The 17,586-nt window shown below is 41.1% G+C and overlaps 1 protein-coding gene and 1 non-coding gene across 3 annotated transcripts in view; one reads left to right on the top strand and one right to left on the bottom strand.

Annotated features, from left to right (window-relative positions):
* Positions 1-7,687: 7,687 nt before the first annotated feature.
* PAPSS2 (3'-phosphoadenosine 5'-phosphosulfate synthase 2) overlaps positions 7,688-17,586 on the bottom strand; it is a 79,697-nt gene continuing 69,798 nt past the window's right edge. For both annotated transcript variants that reach the window (XM_049696579.1, XM_049696580.1), the window contains 4 exons: positions 13,212-13,347; positions 11,681-11,949; positions 10,380-10,609; positions 7,688-9,572 (listed from right to left, as the gene is read on the bottom strand). In XM_049696579.1, the coding sequence (XP_049552536.1) occupies positions 9,431-9,572; positions 10,380-10,609; positions 11,681-11,949; positions 13,212-13,347 (777 nt within the window). In that variant the 3' untranslated portion in view covers positions 7,688-9,430. The remainder of the gene's footprint in view (positions 9,573-10,379; positions 10,610-11,680; positions 11,950-13,211; positions 13,348-17,586) is intronic.
* On the top strand, positions 15,390-15,520 carry LOC117196447 (U6atac minor spliceosomal RNA). Its single transcript, XR_004476626.1, has one exon. It is a non-coding gene; the product is annotated as a U6atac minor spliceosomal RNA (small nuclear RNA).

Below are 17,586 nucleotides of genomic sequence, written 5' to 3'. Positions count from 1 at the left end.
CGCTTTTACACACTGTTGTACACATCTGTTTGACCAGGCTCAATTTTTAAGTATTCTCCATGCTTAAACTATTTCCATGATCCCTAGATCTCTACTCTAGGGATTGAGATGAAATGATCACCTGTGATGTTTCTCTAAAAGCCTCATTGTTGGAAGACATCTGGTAAGTCTGATGTGTTTCAAACTATTCCTTGGCCTTTTTAAAATAGAGTTTAGAAACTCAATATTTGAATCAATTCAGTATCCCCTTTCCAATTTATCTCCTTTCTCATTCAACCCTGCACCTGCAGGGTGATGCAGAACTCACCATGTTATCAATAGCTGGATTGGAGTAATCTAAATATTCTATATGACCACAATAATCTACTATTACTTAGTAGCTATAACTTGAAGGTTTGGAGTCGAGGATGTCTCAAGCTTTGCGTGTGCCTGAATAAAAATGGTAGGAATTCCGTTGGTAGGAATTTTTCTTTTTTAAACTAGAATTGTTTTATTTGTGGACAGAGGTTACAGCTTCTTCTGGAAAAAGGAAATGAATTCGATGATGTATATTTTATAATTCTCTTTTTAGCTTCTCTTAAGGTCAGAATATTGAATAGAATTCTGATATGCTAAGCATATATCCTGCATGGCTAAAATCCCAGCACCAACTGGAAGCCTCAAATAAAGCCATAGAATCATTCCATTTAGAGCTGACAGAATATTTAGAGAGCCTTCATTACTGAAATTGTTATAAATTTAGTTATCAAAGATAGAGTTCCCTAATCGTCTCAGAAGTTACAGCTCGCGCTCTCTCTCTCTCTCTTTTTAATTGAAGTATAGTTGATTTGCAATGTTCTGTTAGTTTCAGGTGAACAGCAAAGTGACTCAGATATGTGTGTGTATATATAAATATATATAAATCTTTTTTATATATTTATGTATTTTATATATATATAAAATCTTTTTCAGATTCTTTTCCATTATAGGTTATTATAAGATTTTGAATATAGTTCCCTGTGCTATACAGTAGGTTCTTTTTTTTTTTAACATCTTTATTGGAGTGTAATTGCTTTACAGTGGTGTGTTAGTTTCTGCTTTATAACAAAATAAATCAGCTATACATATACATATATCCCCATATCTCCTCCCTCTTGCGTCTCCCTCCCACCCTCCCTATCCCACCCCTCTAGGTGGTCACAAAGCACCGAGCTGATCTCCCTGTGCTATGTGGCTGCTTCCCACTAGCTATCTATTTTACATTTGGTAGTGTATATATGTCCATGCACTCTCTCACTTTGTTCCAGCTTACCCTTCCCCCTCCCTGTGTCCTCAAGTCCATTCTCTACATCTGTGTCTTTATTCCTGTCCTGCCCCTAGGTTCTTCATAACCTTTTTTTAATTTTTTTTTTAGATTCCATATATATGTGTTAGCATACGGTATTTGTTTTTCTCTTTCTGACTTATTTCACTCTGTATGACAGACTCTAGGTCCATCCACCTCACTACAAATAACTCAATTTCGTTTCTTTTTATGGCTGAGTAATATTCCATTACAGTAGGTTCTTGTTTATCTATTTTATATATAGTGTGTATATGTTAATCTCAAACTCCTGATTTATCCCTCCCCCCACCCTTTCCCCTTTGGTAACTGTAAGTTTGTTTTCTCTGTCTGTGCGTGTTTCTGTTTCGTAAATAAGTTCATTTGTATCATTTGTTTTTTAGATTCTACAAAAAAGTGATATATTTGTCTTTCTCTGTCTGACTTCACTTAATATGACAATCTCTCAGTCCATCCCTGTTGTCAAAAGTTACAGCTCTAGGGCTTCCCTGGTGGCACAGTGGTTGAGAGTCTACCTGCTGATGCAGGGGACACGGGTTCATGCCCTGGTCCGGGAAGATCCCACATGCCGTGGAGCGGCTAGGCCCGTGAGCCATGGCCGCTGAGCCTGCGCGTCCGGAGCCTGTGCTCTGCAACGGGAGAGGCCTCAACAGTGAGAGGTCCGCATACCGCAAACTGTCCAGGTCATCATGTTCATGAAATTGTATTGAGGAAAAGATGTAAGGGTATACACATTGTTTTATTGTGCTTTTTTTTTTTAAAACAAATTGAAGGTTTGTGGCAACCCTGCATTGTCAGATGATGGTTACCATTTTTAGCAACAAAGTATTTTTTAAGGTATGTACATTGTTTTTTTAGACATAATGCTGTTATATACTCAATAGACTATACTACAGTGTAAACATAACTTCTATATGTACTGGGAAACCAAAAAATTGGTGTGACTTGCTCTACTGAGAGATTTGCTTTATTGCAGTGGTCTGGAACCAAACCCACAATATCTCCAAGGTATGCCTGCATAGCACAGATGCCAAAAGCAAATGAGATCAAACCTAAAAAAAACCATTTAGCATGTGAGTAAAAATAAAACCTCCTTCGTTAACACTGGTGTGAATTTTATACTGTTAATACTAACACCGCATAAGGGTCTCATTACCAAAACACTGAACTGGGAGTATATTTTTGTGATTGTCTAATATTTACTGTTATAAATCTGCTTGAGAACAATTTTAGATAAAAGCTTGTTTGCTTTGAGATACAGTTTCCGTGAATGTTAGTGCTGCTGTGGAATGCATCAAGGACACAGGTTTGTGAATCATGACAGCTCAGTTTTAAAACTAGAGCCAAACATTGAAATAATTACCGACATGCAAGATTTGGAGCTGAGAATAGAACACAGTGGCGTATGCCTCACTGTCTTGAAGATACATAGCTTCCAGAAATTCTAAGAATGACCAAGATACTCAAACAGGGAATGATAATATATCATCCAGTAAATAAAGTCCTTTGCAGCATGTCTGAGGGAGATGAGCATTGTCTCCCGGGCCACAGTCATAGCCTTGTGAAGAGTACCAGTTAGGGTTCCATCGCAGGCAATCAACTCTAGCTGACCTAAGCAATAAAGGATTTATTTGAAGGATATGAGGAGCTCTTAAGATCAGAGGGAAGCTGAAGAACTGGACTCAGGTTAGGAACTCTGAAAGCTCCAGAAGTTTTTTTAACAGGAATTGCTTAAGAATCTTGCTTTCATTCCTCTACTGGATTAAATGAACTCCAGATGTTTATCTTTAAATTGCCCCATTCAAGATTCAAAATCCTGGAAGTGTGCAAAGCCGGGTCAAAAATCACCTCCTGGCGGTTCTGGAGCTTTGAGAGAATGACCCTTCAGGAACTCCTTTGGCTTAAATGGTTTGAGAGCAAAAGTACACTTGACCCTTGAATGACACAGGTTTGAACTGCATTGGTCCACTTACCCTCAGACTTTTTTCAGTAGTAAATACCACGGTACTACACAGTCTGTGGTTGGTTGAATCTGCAGGTTCAGAACCACGGATACAGGGAACTGTGGATACGGAGGGCCGACTATAAGTTATTCGGGGATTTTTGACTATGAGGAGAGTCGGCACCCCTAACCCCTCCGTTGTTCAAGGGCCAAGCGTATCTGGATTTACTGGTCAACTGCAAAAGGAGAGTGGGGTTTCATCCAAAGAAAATTGAGTATTGTGGAGAATTTGGCTAGACAAGAAAGTGGTAAATGACCAGCTGGTCACACGAGGCTAGTACTGCCAAGGGCAGTATTATGACTCCGGTGGGCATGCTGGACATATGAGCAATATACATTACAGTTTGTGTGGACAGGCCTTTAGGGAATGTTTGGTCCAATCGCATAAGCTTTACCACTTGATGATGGATTGCTACGTGGCATGCCCAGCTCTGCAGCCAGGTGATCACTTTTTAACTTGTAATTTATGTTGTTACAGATAGTAGGTGTAAAACAGAACAGTGGAGACTGAAGTATAACATGGGTTTTTGTTTTATTTCCAGGAAGTACAAGCCCATTCCTCTGATAGGCAGTTAGCGTGAAGGGCTGATCATTGCCATTTCTCTTAGAGAAGAGTTAGGCTGAGTCTGGGCTGTAGCTTTAACAAGATTGAGTAGACCAGGCTTAGCCCAACCCCTACCCTCTCAGGCAGTTGCCTTTTGATCTTGGCAGTATTTGAGCTGGGAGGGGTTTGGGTGCAGGTTCAGATGTTTGTGGTTCTTCTCTATATTCAGTTCTGACAGGGTTCTGGCATCCAGTCACCATGAGAATGCACAAGACTTTGAGCCCCTCTTCTGCCATTTTCTCTGAAAAATCCAGGGAAGAGGACTTGTCTAGCCTAGCAGTTTGTTTTTAAATGTGTTTCCAGATTTCAGTCACTATTGTCTGAGTGTTGGCTGAATGCTCCACATGCCTGCAAAGTCTCTCCATCCAAGGGAGGCCTGCTATTCCACACACTGTATCCATTCTCAGGAGTCTACCCTGGTATAAAAAAAAGTACCAAGGCTCTCTGCTCATTTCGGAAGGGCTTATTTCTGCCTGGAAGTCAATTAATGAAAAAGTCCTTGCATCTACTGTTCTTTGCTTGTCTCCTGGAAAAATATTATTTTTATTTTGTCTGGCCTTTTCTTGTTACTATATGGAAGTGAAAGTCTTTTGCATCCTTCTACGTTCTAGCAGAAGAAATTGTGCAGGGATTTATTATAAGTCACGTAAAGTTCATTTTCAGCTTTATAAGTTTCAGTCCCAGTTGTGGAACTCTATGTTAGAGAGTGCGCTAGAGAGCGCATGCACAGTGTAGCCTTGGGCACAATCTCTTTACTTTCGTGGGCATCTGTTCCTTTATCTGTAAATAGAAATCATAATATGTACCTTCTGTTATTGTTTTAAGAAACATGAAAATGCCTTGGAAACTAGCAAGTGAATATGTCTGCAGGTCATCACGTCCTTAGAGTCGTCATCTCACATTTTTGGGCTTCCATTTCCTTATCTGTGCAATAATGGAAATGCTGAAATAGACGTGCTTTAAGTTCCCATCCCAGTTTTCACTAAACAGCACACTGATGCAACAGTGGCCGTGTTGATAGACATTTTGGGGCCTTAGCAATACTGACCTGATCATCAGGACTTCTAAACTGGGTGACTTTCTTAGCTAGTGATGGGTGTCAGCCTTGGTAAATGGACTTGTTTTTGTTTTCTTTAAATTGGAGTCTTCAAGAATGGAGCCTTTTTTTTTTTTTGCTGCATTGGGTCTTCGTTGCTGCGCACAGGCTTTCTCTAGTTGCGGCGAGTGGAGGCTACTCTTCGTTGCGGTGCGCAGCCTTCTCAATGTGGAGGCTTCTCTTGTTGTGGAGTACAGGCTCTAGGCACGCGGGCTTCAGTGGTTGCAGCACAGGGGCTCAGTAGTTGCAGAGCATGGGATTCAGTAGTAGTTGCGGCACGTGGGCTTAATAGTTGCATCACATGGGCTCTAGAGCGCAGGCTCAGTAGTTGTGGCACACAGGCTTAGTTGCTCCGTGGCATGTGGGATCTTCCCAGACCAGGGATTGAACCCATGTCCCCTGCATTGGCAGGCGGATTCTTAATCACTGTGCCCCCAGGGAAGTCCCTGGACTTGTTTTAATAGGCATAAGTTATGAAACATGCCATTAGGTAAAGTCATAGACACTTCCAGGTACGTGGTGTTTTTGATTATTAAATGTGTTTCTTGGGCTCTTTTGAAGCTGTAAGCTTTTTCATTGGTTTACTTTGAATGTCCAAAGATCTGCTACTTTATAAAATTTTTTTTTATAATTTGAAGATAGGATTGGGGTACAACCTCCTTAGTGGTTGATGGAATTAATTTCTTCCATAAACGGAGGTTCTTCTTGGTGGGTACATTTATAGACGCCAGTCTTTTAACTAGTTTAAAAGACCAGATCAATATTGGAGTTATTTACATGGAAGTAGGCCATTATTTTTTAAACCTGTGCTGAGCTGAAGTTTACCTTTGAACTATTTATGGAAAACAGGCTTATGCAATAAATATAATCAAGATTTTTCTTTACCCATAAGTGTGTTTAATACATTACAGTATGTAAGAGCTTTCACAAACATTTTAGTAAAATAGGTGCAGAGCAGGTTTGAGTTTCTGAAACAAGCCAACCCTATTTAAGAACTTTACCAAAATAAAGTATGTATTATTGCTGCCAACAATTACATGTTATGACATTTAAAAAGCTGTGCCCCTCTGTTTGTCGTTTATGTATTTGAAGGTAATAAAACTGTATTACTTTTTAAAACATTCTATAATTTAGATTTCTTACTGATTGAGACTGGTCTTTCCTGCAGTTAATCCAAATGAGGAAATCTATGGAAAAGCTAATGGCTTGGCGGGTAGGGGAGGTTACTTCCGTTACTAAAGATAAGCCATTGAAGAACTACAAGACTTACCTACGAAAGGCTTGTTTCTCAGTTTGTCAAGAGTTCTTTGCGTCATCACTCTTTCCTAGCCCCGTAAAAAAGTATTATATTTTGTCTAGGTTTTTATCAGACTAAAATGTCCAAGCTCATCATTGATCCATTTATTTTTAGTAATAATTTCAATAAAATTACCATATAAGCAAAAACAATAGGCACCCTTGGAGTATTAGTGAATTGCTTGTATATATCACTTTAATCATTTGGTGAATATGTATGATGAGTGGCCCAATAATAGCTAATATTGACCAAAGAATTAAATGAATGCTAGGGAGAAGAAAAAAATTAGTGGTTATTCTTTAAATATCTGTATGGTTAATTCTTGATAATTTGTCCATTATTGGTAGTGGGACAGACATAAATAATAGAAACCTGTATCATTCAAAATCTCAAAGGCAAAAGCTGCACTGTGTTCTCTCAAACCTTTACACATTGTTGATTGCTCTGGTGCTCATCTAATTTCCTGATTACTTACCCATCAGGAAAGTATATTCAAGATCCATGCTAGACCTAAAAGTCAGGTTAATAGGAGGAAGATGAGGAAAAAACAAAGATGAACTTGCTGTTCTCAAATCACTAAGATTTGTTTCTTCTTGCAGGGAAGATGGATTGGAAAGGAATCTTGTGGCCTGATATAAATGCTGATAGATTTGTAAGTCCACCGTTATCTGAATGAATGATTTACATAAGCCCTTCACACTGCCCTGCACTCCCTCAGCACCACTTATATCTTTATCTACTTACACATTCCCTGCTCTACTTTGTCCAGGTGCCAGCAAGTAAGGATCTGGGGAGAAAGAGGAAGCGGTAACAAGTGGCACCTTTGAGCTGGCTGTCACACCAGTTTTGTTTGGAGTGAGGACAGGAACAAAACCTTGCATGAAGCCTTCAGGACAGAAGAGAGGCAGGGACTGAAGGAGGGAAAAAGCCCCAAAGCTGCAGGCCTGTCTGAAGGCCACTGAAAGTGTGGGTGGAAACAGGTATCCTTTCTGCATACACCAGTAGCAGCTGCTGAGGTGAGTGGAGGTGTGGAAGAAGCACAACTACTTCTAACCCTGCTGGTGAACCTCTATGGAGGCACTTTGAAGAAAAGGGAACAATAAGTTAGGAAAAATTTTTAAAGTTTGTCAGATCCCAGTGCACTGAAATCCTGGGGTGAGGTCCCTGAGGAACTGTAGTGCTTGGCTGAAACCACATGTCATTCACATGGAGAGCACAGTTAAAAGATGACAGGAACAAGGGTAAACAGCCTCTTGATTATGGTCTGAAAGAGAGCTGCTGTTTCTCTCCAGTTATACAAAGTCACAAGGGCTTCAACCAACAGATGTCAATGCACACTTGATACGAGATGCAGAAAAGACTCAGCCTTCGTTTTGAGAAATTTATTAAAATAAGGACAAGCATCAGTTGTACATAGAAATAATCATTTGCACTAAGTGGTACTCAAGCAGAAGAGCAGTTTTAAATATATTTAAAAAATCACAAAATACATTGGTTAAGGCACCTACATCTTGTCTCATGTTTTCAATAAATATGCTGTTTTTTAAAAAGGCAGTAGTGAGGACCTCTGATTAAATGAATATAGGCACTGTGCTATTAAAGATAGTCAGTCATACTTTGCTGTGGCCACTGTGATTTATTCTCAAAAGAACTTTCATTAGCTTGGTTTAGCATTTAAAAAAACAAAACTGAGTATGAAAAAAACCACAGTTTTCTCTTTCCAGTCTTAAGTCTCTTCCAGAGAGACCTATGTACAAAAGGTACTATTTCTTCATATATTCCTTAGTAACAAGGAATTATGCAGAAGGTGCAAGAGTGCCTCCCAGAAGGTAAAGCCATCAGAGGTTTGAATGTTTCAGAACAGCATGAGTCTTTGGGAAAGTATTTTTTTCAACTGCAGTAAAATCAGCTGGGTTTAGAAAACTCCGGACCTTACAGCATCCAAGAAGTGCCCTCTGTTCAAGGAGTTTTGTTAAGCAGTTGAGGGAAACCAGGTCCAGCTCCTGTGTTGTACAGGGTAGACAAAGCAGCAGCCTGGGAGTCAAGTGGCCTGGGTGCTCGTTCAGTGCCACCAGTACTTCCAAAATGCCAATTTGGCACTTTTGTTACAGTGCTCATTAGTTCATGAAGCCTGTGCTTGTGCATCGTCTTAGTTTGATCACCTGTAAGATGAAAAGTTTGGAGCTTCCTGCGTTTTTGTCCGGTTCCAGCAGCTCGCTAGTCTGATGGTCTGAATTGTTTTTGGTCACAGCTGATGCCGCTGCAGGTAATAGGCGCAGCCTCTCCATAGACACAATGACCACAGCAAAGAGGAGAAAAATTAAATGTCCACAACATTGCCAGATTGTTTGAGGCCTGGGTGCAAATCTTTTCATCAAAGCCCTGTATGCTATTTAATTAAAAGACACCGTTTAACTGGAGTTACATTATTCACAGAAAACTATTAAGACTTCTTTTCTTATTAGATAATATAACTTCCGTGGCAGAACTAGGTTGCATAGATCTCTGAGATTAACTTCACATTTTCACACATTTGGTTTCTCCAGTCAGGTCATAGTTCAGCAACTAAGATACTGGGCAGTAGGCTGGATATGGGCACGAGGGAAATACTAGCAAGAATCTTGACATGAGCCACTCCTCATTTGGGGTGAGATTTTCTTGTTTTTTTCTTTTTTGTCAGCTGTATAGAAGGGGCTGCCCATCTCATTTCCTTTACTACTGGTATATGACATGGGAGAATGCAGGTTGGCAAGACTTAAGCTGGGAGACATGCTTTACTTTTTGGCAAGTAAACTAGACACATGGTCAAAGCTTTACAAAATCTGGGACCTACTGCTCAGATGCGGTAGAAAATACAACTAATTTCATTCTGAAATAACAATATTGCTTTTACCTGCTAAGGTTTGGTCTTCAGTTTTACTTTATATATATATACACACACACACGTGTGTGTGTTTATGTGTTGACTTTAAATTATAGCGAACATTTTTACCTCATTATAAAACATTAAAGTCCATCATTGAGAAGCAGTTGGATACAAAGCATCTAATCACAAAAATAGAAAAAGAAATCACAGCACTTCAGAAAGAAACTCTGGTGCTGAAGGGCATTTAGTTGTTCTTCTCCAGGGACCTGTAATAATCTGTCAGGACTTTCCATGCTTTGGGGGCCATGAAGCCATCTGGGGGATTCTCTCCTTCCCGGGCCAGCTTCCTCATACGAGTTCCTGAGATGAAGTCAAACTCATTGTGCCTGTCAGAGGGTAGCAACAAAGAACTCAGCATAGGTAAATAACATCTACCTTGAAGATCCCAGGAGTAGGATGGGTTCTGAGACCACATTTTTTCTTTCTGTAAAATGCTGCATCTTCTAAAATAAGCAATTCACTAAATCTTCAGTAAAGGAACTGGCAGAAGAAAGGGAAATCATGGCAGCTACCCATTCAATACTGTGTATCTACTCAGTTCATGGGAGGCGTCTTCTATTAGCTCTGCCTACTTGTGTGAGCTCTGAGCGTGGTGTGTGCTCTATAAATGCTCATTGAAATCTTTTTCTGTGTTTACTTCCTTTCACATAATGTGCCAGGCACTCAGTGCATGCTCAAGGAATGTATGTTAAAAAAGAAATATTTATGGACCATCTACTATATGCAAGGGGCTGTGCTACAACTTTAGGGGGCACGAAATGTGCAAGACCAGGTCTTAGCTTTCAAGGGACTCTCATTCCAATTAGGAGCATGTGGAGATGTACTGGGGAGCTTTCCAAAATTTTGCCTCATCATTCCAGCTGTACAGATGTTGATTTAAAGAATTTTCCTCTGGGGCTTCCCTGGTGGCGCAGTGGTTGAGAGTCCGCCTGCTGATGCAGGGCACATGGGTTCGTGCCCCGGTCTGGGAAGATCCCACATGCCGCGGAGCGGCTGGGCCCATGAGCCATGGCCGCTGAGCCTACACGTCCGGAGCCTGTGCTCCGCAACGGGAGAGGCCACAACAGTGAGAGGCCCACGTAACGCAAAAAAATTAAAAAATAAAAAATAAGAATTTTCCTCTGAAAACCTACCTTGCTGGATCATAGAAGTCCATGGCTTTTTTGGCTTTGTTGTAGGCAGCCACTCGGAATGGAATGATTTCCACAGAGGTGAGGCCAGGGGCCATGGTCAAGACCTTGGCCCCATGAGTAGGTTCATACAGGTCTTTTTTGGTCTCAGGGTGGGGCATTCCTGCAGGGTCCCGGCCCACAATGTAGAAATTGGCCCCTGCAACCATCCGGGACCTGCAGTGCCATTGGACCTAGGAAACATCACATAAAGGACATGCTGGTCATCACTGGCCAATCCTGTGGGGTCCCTGTTTATGGAGACACCCCTTTATTCTGCTTTAAAAGTAATTCAGCGATGTGGGTCAACTAATAATTGCAAGGAAGTCAGTGAGGTGTCGAAGACTCCTGCTCTTGTCATCTTTTTGGTTATATTGGGTAGGATATAGGAGCTTTAAAGATAAGAATCCTCCCTCTTAGACCATGAATTTATATTTCCTAATCTCTCCAGACTAACAGACCAGTGACACTCAGGTCTTAACTGTTCCACAGAACTATGTGGATTTTACTTTCCAGTTCCTCCCTATTCAAAATAAATCACAGTTTAAGGGAAATTACAAACTCCAATATCTCTTACCATCTGACTGTCAGTAATGAGCAAATTAACCTTCATACGCAGACATTGATTACATTTCGACACAGCATTGGGATTTCAAAATAAGTTGCCCTCTTTAGAGCTCAGATAGAAATATAAAGGATGGGGAAGAGAGCCAGGGGCCTGGAACTTTGATCTGGTTGAAGAGAATTCATTAAACTCAGTTTGGAGCATTCCAAAGGGTTGAGACCTTTTCAATTCATCATAGTTCCTGTAAACTTGTTGAAATCCACTACACTGGGGGTGCAGTGGGACAAAGAAAGTCTCTGTTTGATAGGCTCAGTGTGTTATGATGAAAGGGAGACATTAAGGTTTTAAAGACATCTTCTCCCTTCTAATATAGCTCACCGAGCATGGTGAATCACTTAAGAGTAACTGGAACAGCTGAAATACTGGGCTAGATACATCTTGCCCTGTAACCCAGGTAAGCTGTGTTAAACACCTCGTTCACATACGAACTTCCACAGTCTCAAAGGCAGTGTATGACAGGTTTGATTTGGTGTTTCTAGCATTTTCACAAATACTATATGGAAACATAATTAAGTTTGATAAAGTAAAGAGACCAGAAGATTTTAGAATCTGCTCATGAAGAAGAATCCCAGAAACTCACTGGCTCGTCTAAGTAAAATTAGATGCTGAGTCCCATAGCCCAGCCCAGGGAGCTGCTTACCTCTGTGGGGCCAGCATACAACATGGGAGATGGGAAGATGGCCACGATGGTGGATTTGGGATCTAGAACCTCCTCCTCGAGCACAGCTGTGTGCTGCTTCATCCGCCAGTCCAGGGGCACATCATCATCCTTGGTCCAGCCCCCCAGGGGGTGCAGCAGGAGGACCGGGTGCTTGTAGCCTCTCTCCAGGAGCCGGCGGCGGGTGTCCTGCATCAGCAGAGCATGGCCGTTGTGGACAGGATTGCGCAACTGGAATGCGAACACTGCGTCTGGGAAAGGAAAGCAGAAACAGCACGGTCAAAGACATGCACTGTCTGCAAGAACAGAAACGAAAAGGTGCAGCTGTGTCTATTGTTCAGTGAACTTGTTACATCCACTTGCTTTTAAGGACTGGCTGGAGAATCCACCTGGACCTTTAGGGGTGTTACTCGAAAGGTACCAACCAGTGCCAGACTGCTTAGACAGGAATAGGACACAAAGGTAGGAAGCCCTAAAGGGAGAGCCTGACTCAGAAATGAACATTTGTTGCCAGGACCTTTCCTACAAACCAAGGCTCAGGCAGGGGCCAGTATTAATCAGTCCTCTTGCACCCTGCTCCAGCCTCATTTCCCTGGGAAGTGAATATTGATAAGGAAAGTTTTCTGGGGTCTGTGCAAAAGTTTAACAATTTAAAGATATAAAAATATTTCTCCTTCACTTTAGGGAAGTCTTCAAAACTACTCCAATTAGTGATGAACTCCTGAGAGCCTTAATTTTTCTTGTTATGAAATAATATATATCCATCAGAGAAAACTTAGAAAATACAGAAAAGCCCAAAATAGAATTTAAAAATCATCCATCATCCTATCATTACTTTTTCTCTCTCTTTTTCAAAATATGTAAAGTGAAAATCTTCCCTTCCCCTTGGTCCCGCTTTACCCCTAGAGGTAGCTGCTGCCATCTGCAGTTTGGTGCACATGCTGCCAGAGATTTCTGCTACACACAGAAGTAGGTTTGAGTTTTTAAAGCAATTATTACATTTTATTTTGTTTTCCAGAATTATTCCATACATACCGTTCTGCAGTTTGCTTTTTTTTTTTTTTTTTTTGCGGTACACGGGCCTCTCACTGTTGTGGCCTCTCCCGTTGCGGAGCACAGGCTCCGGACGCGCAGGCTCAGCGGCCATGGCTCACGGGCCTACCCACTCCGCGGCATGTGGGATCTTCCCGGACCGGGGCACGAACCCGTGTCCCCTGCATCGGCAGGCGGACTCTCAACCACTGCACCACCAGGGAAGCCCCAGTTTGCTTTTTTTACTTAATAGATATATTTTGGGTATCCTTCTGGGTCAGTGCATATTTTTAACTACTGCATAATATTGCAGTAGTTCAACTTTATAAGGTGTTTCCATATCAACAGACATATCAATAGAAGATGATAAAAATTTTCAGCTTTTCAAAACTATAAACATGCTGTTTCCTGATAATCCTTAATTCTGTAAGCAGAGGAGGGTTAGGAGTATTAACAAATGCCGTAGAGCCAGGCTACATACCAGCATTCATTTGTTTACATTTCTGTTTGAGCTCCAGAGGTGTCAGGCGGTATTGGTCCAACCCATCATTCCACCGTATTCTCTCCAGCACCTGAAGGTCACCACCAACCAGCCAATCCCCACTTTCCATCACCATCTAGAAAGGCCGTTATTAAAGTTGTTAGTGATTAATACTGTTTTCCATTTTATCTAAAATTTTTTCTTCTTCTGAACCAATCTTGGCTTACTTGAAGAACTGCCTTCAGTTCTTCAACATTTCAAGCACAGTATTTATCAAACTTGTTGGTCTCTCAAATCCTTTATTACTCTTAAAAATTATTGAGGACCTGCAAAGAGCTTTTGTTTATATTGGTTATATCTATAATTTTCTGTATTAGAAATTAAAACTTAATTCCCTTAAAAATATTTATTGACTTAAAGCTAACAATAAGTCTATTAAATATTAACATAAACATTTTGTTTTTTACTGAAAAATATTTTCCTAAAACATAAGAGAAAAATGGCATTGTTTTACATGTTTGCAAATCTCTTCATTATCTGACTTAATAGAAGGCAGCTGGATTCTCGTATCTACTTTTGCATTTATTCTGTGGCAATATGTTATTTTGGCTGAAATATGTAAAGAAAATTCAACTACAGATAGGTAGTTGGAAAAGGGAAGAGTATCTGAATAGCCTTTTTCTATCATGTGGATATTCTTCTTTGATATAGAATATTAAATAACCTAATTTAAAAATCAGCAACTTTAACAGACATTTTTCCAAATAGGATGTACAAATGGCCAACCCAACAGGGATATGAAAAGATGTTCAACATCACTCATCACTGGAGAAATGCAACCTCACACCCATTAGGATGGCTACTATCAAAAACAGAAAATAACAAGTGTGGACAAGGATGTGGAGAACCCCCTTGTGTACTGTTGGTGGGACTGTAAAATGGTGCAACAGTATGGAGTTTTTTCAAAAAATTAAAAATACAATTACCACATGATGCAGTAATCCAATTTCTGGGTATACATCCAAAAGAATTAAAAGCAACGTCTCACAGAGATTTGCACAACCATATTCAGAGCAGCACCATTCACAATAGCTAAAAGGTGGAAGCAACCCAAATATCTATTGAAAGATGAATGGATGAACAGTGAATGTGAATGGTATACATACAATGGAATATTATTCAGCCTTCACAACAAAGGAAATCCAGCCAGAGACTACAAGGGGGATGAAACTTGAAGACATTATGCTAAGTGAAAAAGCCATTCACAAAAAGATAAATACTGTATTTTTCCACTTACATGGGTATCTAAAGTAGTCAACTTCATAGAAAAAAGAATGGTTGATACCAGGGTCTGGGGAAGGGAAAGAGTTGTTGTTTAATAGGTATGGAGTTTCAGATTTTCAAGATGAAAAAGTTTTGAAGATCTGTTTCACAACAATGTAAATATACTTAACACTACTGAATAGTACACTTAAAAATGGATAAGATGGTAAATTTTATGTTACATGTTTTTTACCTAAATAAGTAAATAGATAGATGGTAGATAGATAGATGATAGATGACAAGACTCATTTTTCACTGAGGTCACTATAAATACTCTACTTTTCGATATCCAGTCTCAGTTGAAAAAGTGACTTCAGGGAAGGGTGGGTAAGGAACAGAACATGGAGACTTTTAGAAAGAACCATCTATACATTGTCCCACACTTTAGATGGCCCAACTCTGGCGTCTTCAATTGTGCCCCTTCTGTCAGGGCAAGGAAACCCTGGTGGGCAGGCCCACCTGAAGTCTGCATTTACTCTCCACCATGAGGTATGTACCTGGGACATTCAGCCTGGGGTGCCCACAGGCAGACCCAGAGGGCCTCCACAGCATGGGGCAAGGCCAAGCATAGAAAGAGAAGGAAGGCTTGGCTGCAGGCCAAGAGCCAGCTGTCCGCACACTACCATGTTCTGGTACAGAACCAAGAAGCCTAAATTTGAACCTGGCCTTCCAGATTGTGATCAAGGCATATTGCCAAAGTAGAAAGATAAAACATATTTAAGTTTATTAGTTAGATAAGTAACTTTTAAATATGGTATTGGGCTTCAGCTCATATTGTTACCCTGGGTTGCACAAATATTAGGTGTGAACCTGGTGTGAAGAATGGTCAAAGTAATGAAAAAGAAAAGCCTGACAGTGTTTGATGAAAGGAGAGGGTTAGCACTTTCCTTGACAAGGATGGATGGAAGAGGCCCCAGGCCTGACAACACACATATGGGTAATGCATTGCCACATTGTCACATTGTGACATCTAACCATGGTTTTTATGTTGGACATCTGAAACTTATACATTGTTATGTGTTCATCTTAATCTCAACCTGAGCAAAGAAAAACATGACAACCCTTTGTGTTTTCTATAAACTTAAATATGTTCCATATGATACTGCAGTGCCACAAGTCACGACTGAGAGCAGGTGTCTCTCCTCAGTCATTGAGACAAACGTTACAGAACGTCTTACTTCTCAATCAATCATAGTTGTGCAGTCATTCCCCTGATCAAATTCCATAACTGCCTTTTGCAGTGTCCAAGGAGTGTGGCCAGCCTGTAATGGCAGCAGAAAAGAGGGAGGCAAGAAAAGGGGAGAGAAAGCTGATTGATTTATGACACCAATTCAGAAGACATCAAGGTGGTGATGGTATACCCCTGGTTCAATTTCCTGTTATGGCCAGTTGTTGGCGTTTACAATGACTTGCATTCCAGAGGTTTTCAGGGAATGGGAGGTTGGGCTAGAGCCAGGGTTCTCAACAGAGGGCGATTTTGCCTCTCCTGGCGACACCTGACAATATCTGAAAACAACTGTGACCATCACAACTGGAGTGGGGAAGGGTGTGTTATTGGCATCTAGTGATTAGAGGCCAGGAATGCTTCTCAATATCCTACATTGCACAGGACAGCCCCCGAAACAAAGGAAACCCTGGGTAGAGAAAGGGTGATTTGCAAGGGATTTGCTTGCTTTTTCATGGACCCCCTTCTAAACTCTGTGCTCAGGAGAATCACTTAACAAGAATACTGTCAAATACCCATACCTAGACATTTACTTTCTCCTCATTGCTTAAACTGCAGATAAAATTTTGAAAGAGTTACCCCAAATCCCTGGGCATGCAGTAACTCATTCTGGGCACAAGGGGTCCACCCTATATTGTTCTATTGGCAAAGGCAATATTGAACCTGTTTCATTCACCGTCCAGCCTAAAAATACATCTGGAGAACAATGCTGAAACTATGCTTTTGGCATTTCTGGGATCAGGAGGGACAGAGAGCATCTCTATCCCCAAGGTGGCTCAACTGTCCCCAGAACTGTGGTCCAGCTATCAGGAAGGGAGGTCCAGTGGCTCTAATTTCCAAGGGCTTTGTGGCCCATAAGTACCCACTTCCTTCCAAGCCTCCTGCCAAAGGCAGGTGTGGGACCACAGCTAGAGTTTGCAGAACTGGACACACGTGTGAGGAACAGGCTTTAAGGGAGTCTAGTGAAGCAGTGAAAGAGGAACGGGGCTTGGAATCACAGACAACAGGAATGCAAAAAGGAGAGAGGATGAGCTCAGACACTAGGATGAAGACTAAGAAAGCTATGGTGAACAGGCTGAAAGAGGGCAAGGAAAGGAAGAGTGGAAATAACCTAGAGAGGAAGAGGGAACGTGTACATTAGGAGAGGAGCTGCTGAGGGTGGGAAGGTGTGACAAAGAAAGTGAGGAGGCAGAAGTGGAAGGAACAGTGTCCTAGGCTGAGGGACCAGCACATGCAAAAGTGTGACAGAGGATGATATAGTGACCAGCTGAGATGCTGGAGGGGAGTATCTTGGGCGGTGGTGGTTAGAGGTGGTAAGGTGAAGTCATAGCTTTATGTGAGCTCCCAAATAAAGCTTGAACGGTCCACTCTAGCTGAAGAATTGGAGAGGGGCTTCGAGGGGAGTAGGGCAAGAGACAGGGAAGAAATTAAGTGCCCTGGCCCAAGTTGCAACAGAAGTGAACACCTTCAAGCAATACCTAGAAGGCAGAACTGTTAGGACTTGGTGACTGAATGGACAAGGGAGAAGAAAGAAGGAAGAATGACGTCCAGTGTGGTATATATGTACAATGGAATATTAGTCATAAGAATGAAATAATGCCATTTGCAGCAACATGGATGGACCTAGAGATTATCCTACTAAGTGAAGAGAGAGAAAGACAAGTATCATATGATATCACTTATATGTGGAATCTTTAAAAAAAATGATACAAATGAACTTATTCACAAAACAGAAAGACTCACAGACTTAGAAAACAACCTTATGGTTACCGAAGGGCAAAGGTGGCAAGGGGAGGGGTAATTTAGGAGATTGGGATTAACACATAC

The sequence above is a fragment of the Orcinus orca genome, chromosome 14, assembly GCF_937001465.1.
Source record: "Orcinus orca chromosome 14, mOrcOrc1.1, whole genome shotgun sequence".
Taxonomy (NCBI): domain Eukaryota; kingdom Metazoa; phylum Chordata; class Mammalia; order Artiodactyla; family Delphinidae; genus Orcinus; species Orcinus orca.
This window is presented reverse-complemented; position numbering and strand designations above follow the sequence as displayed.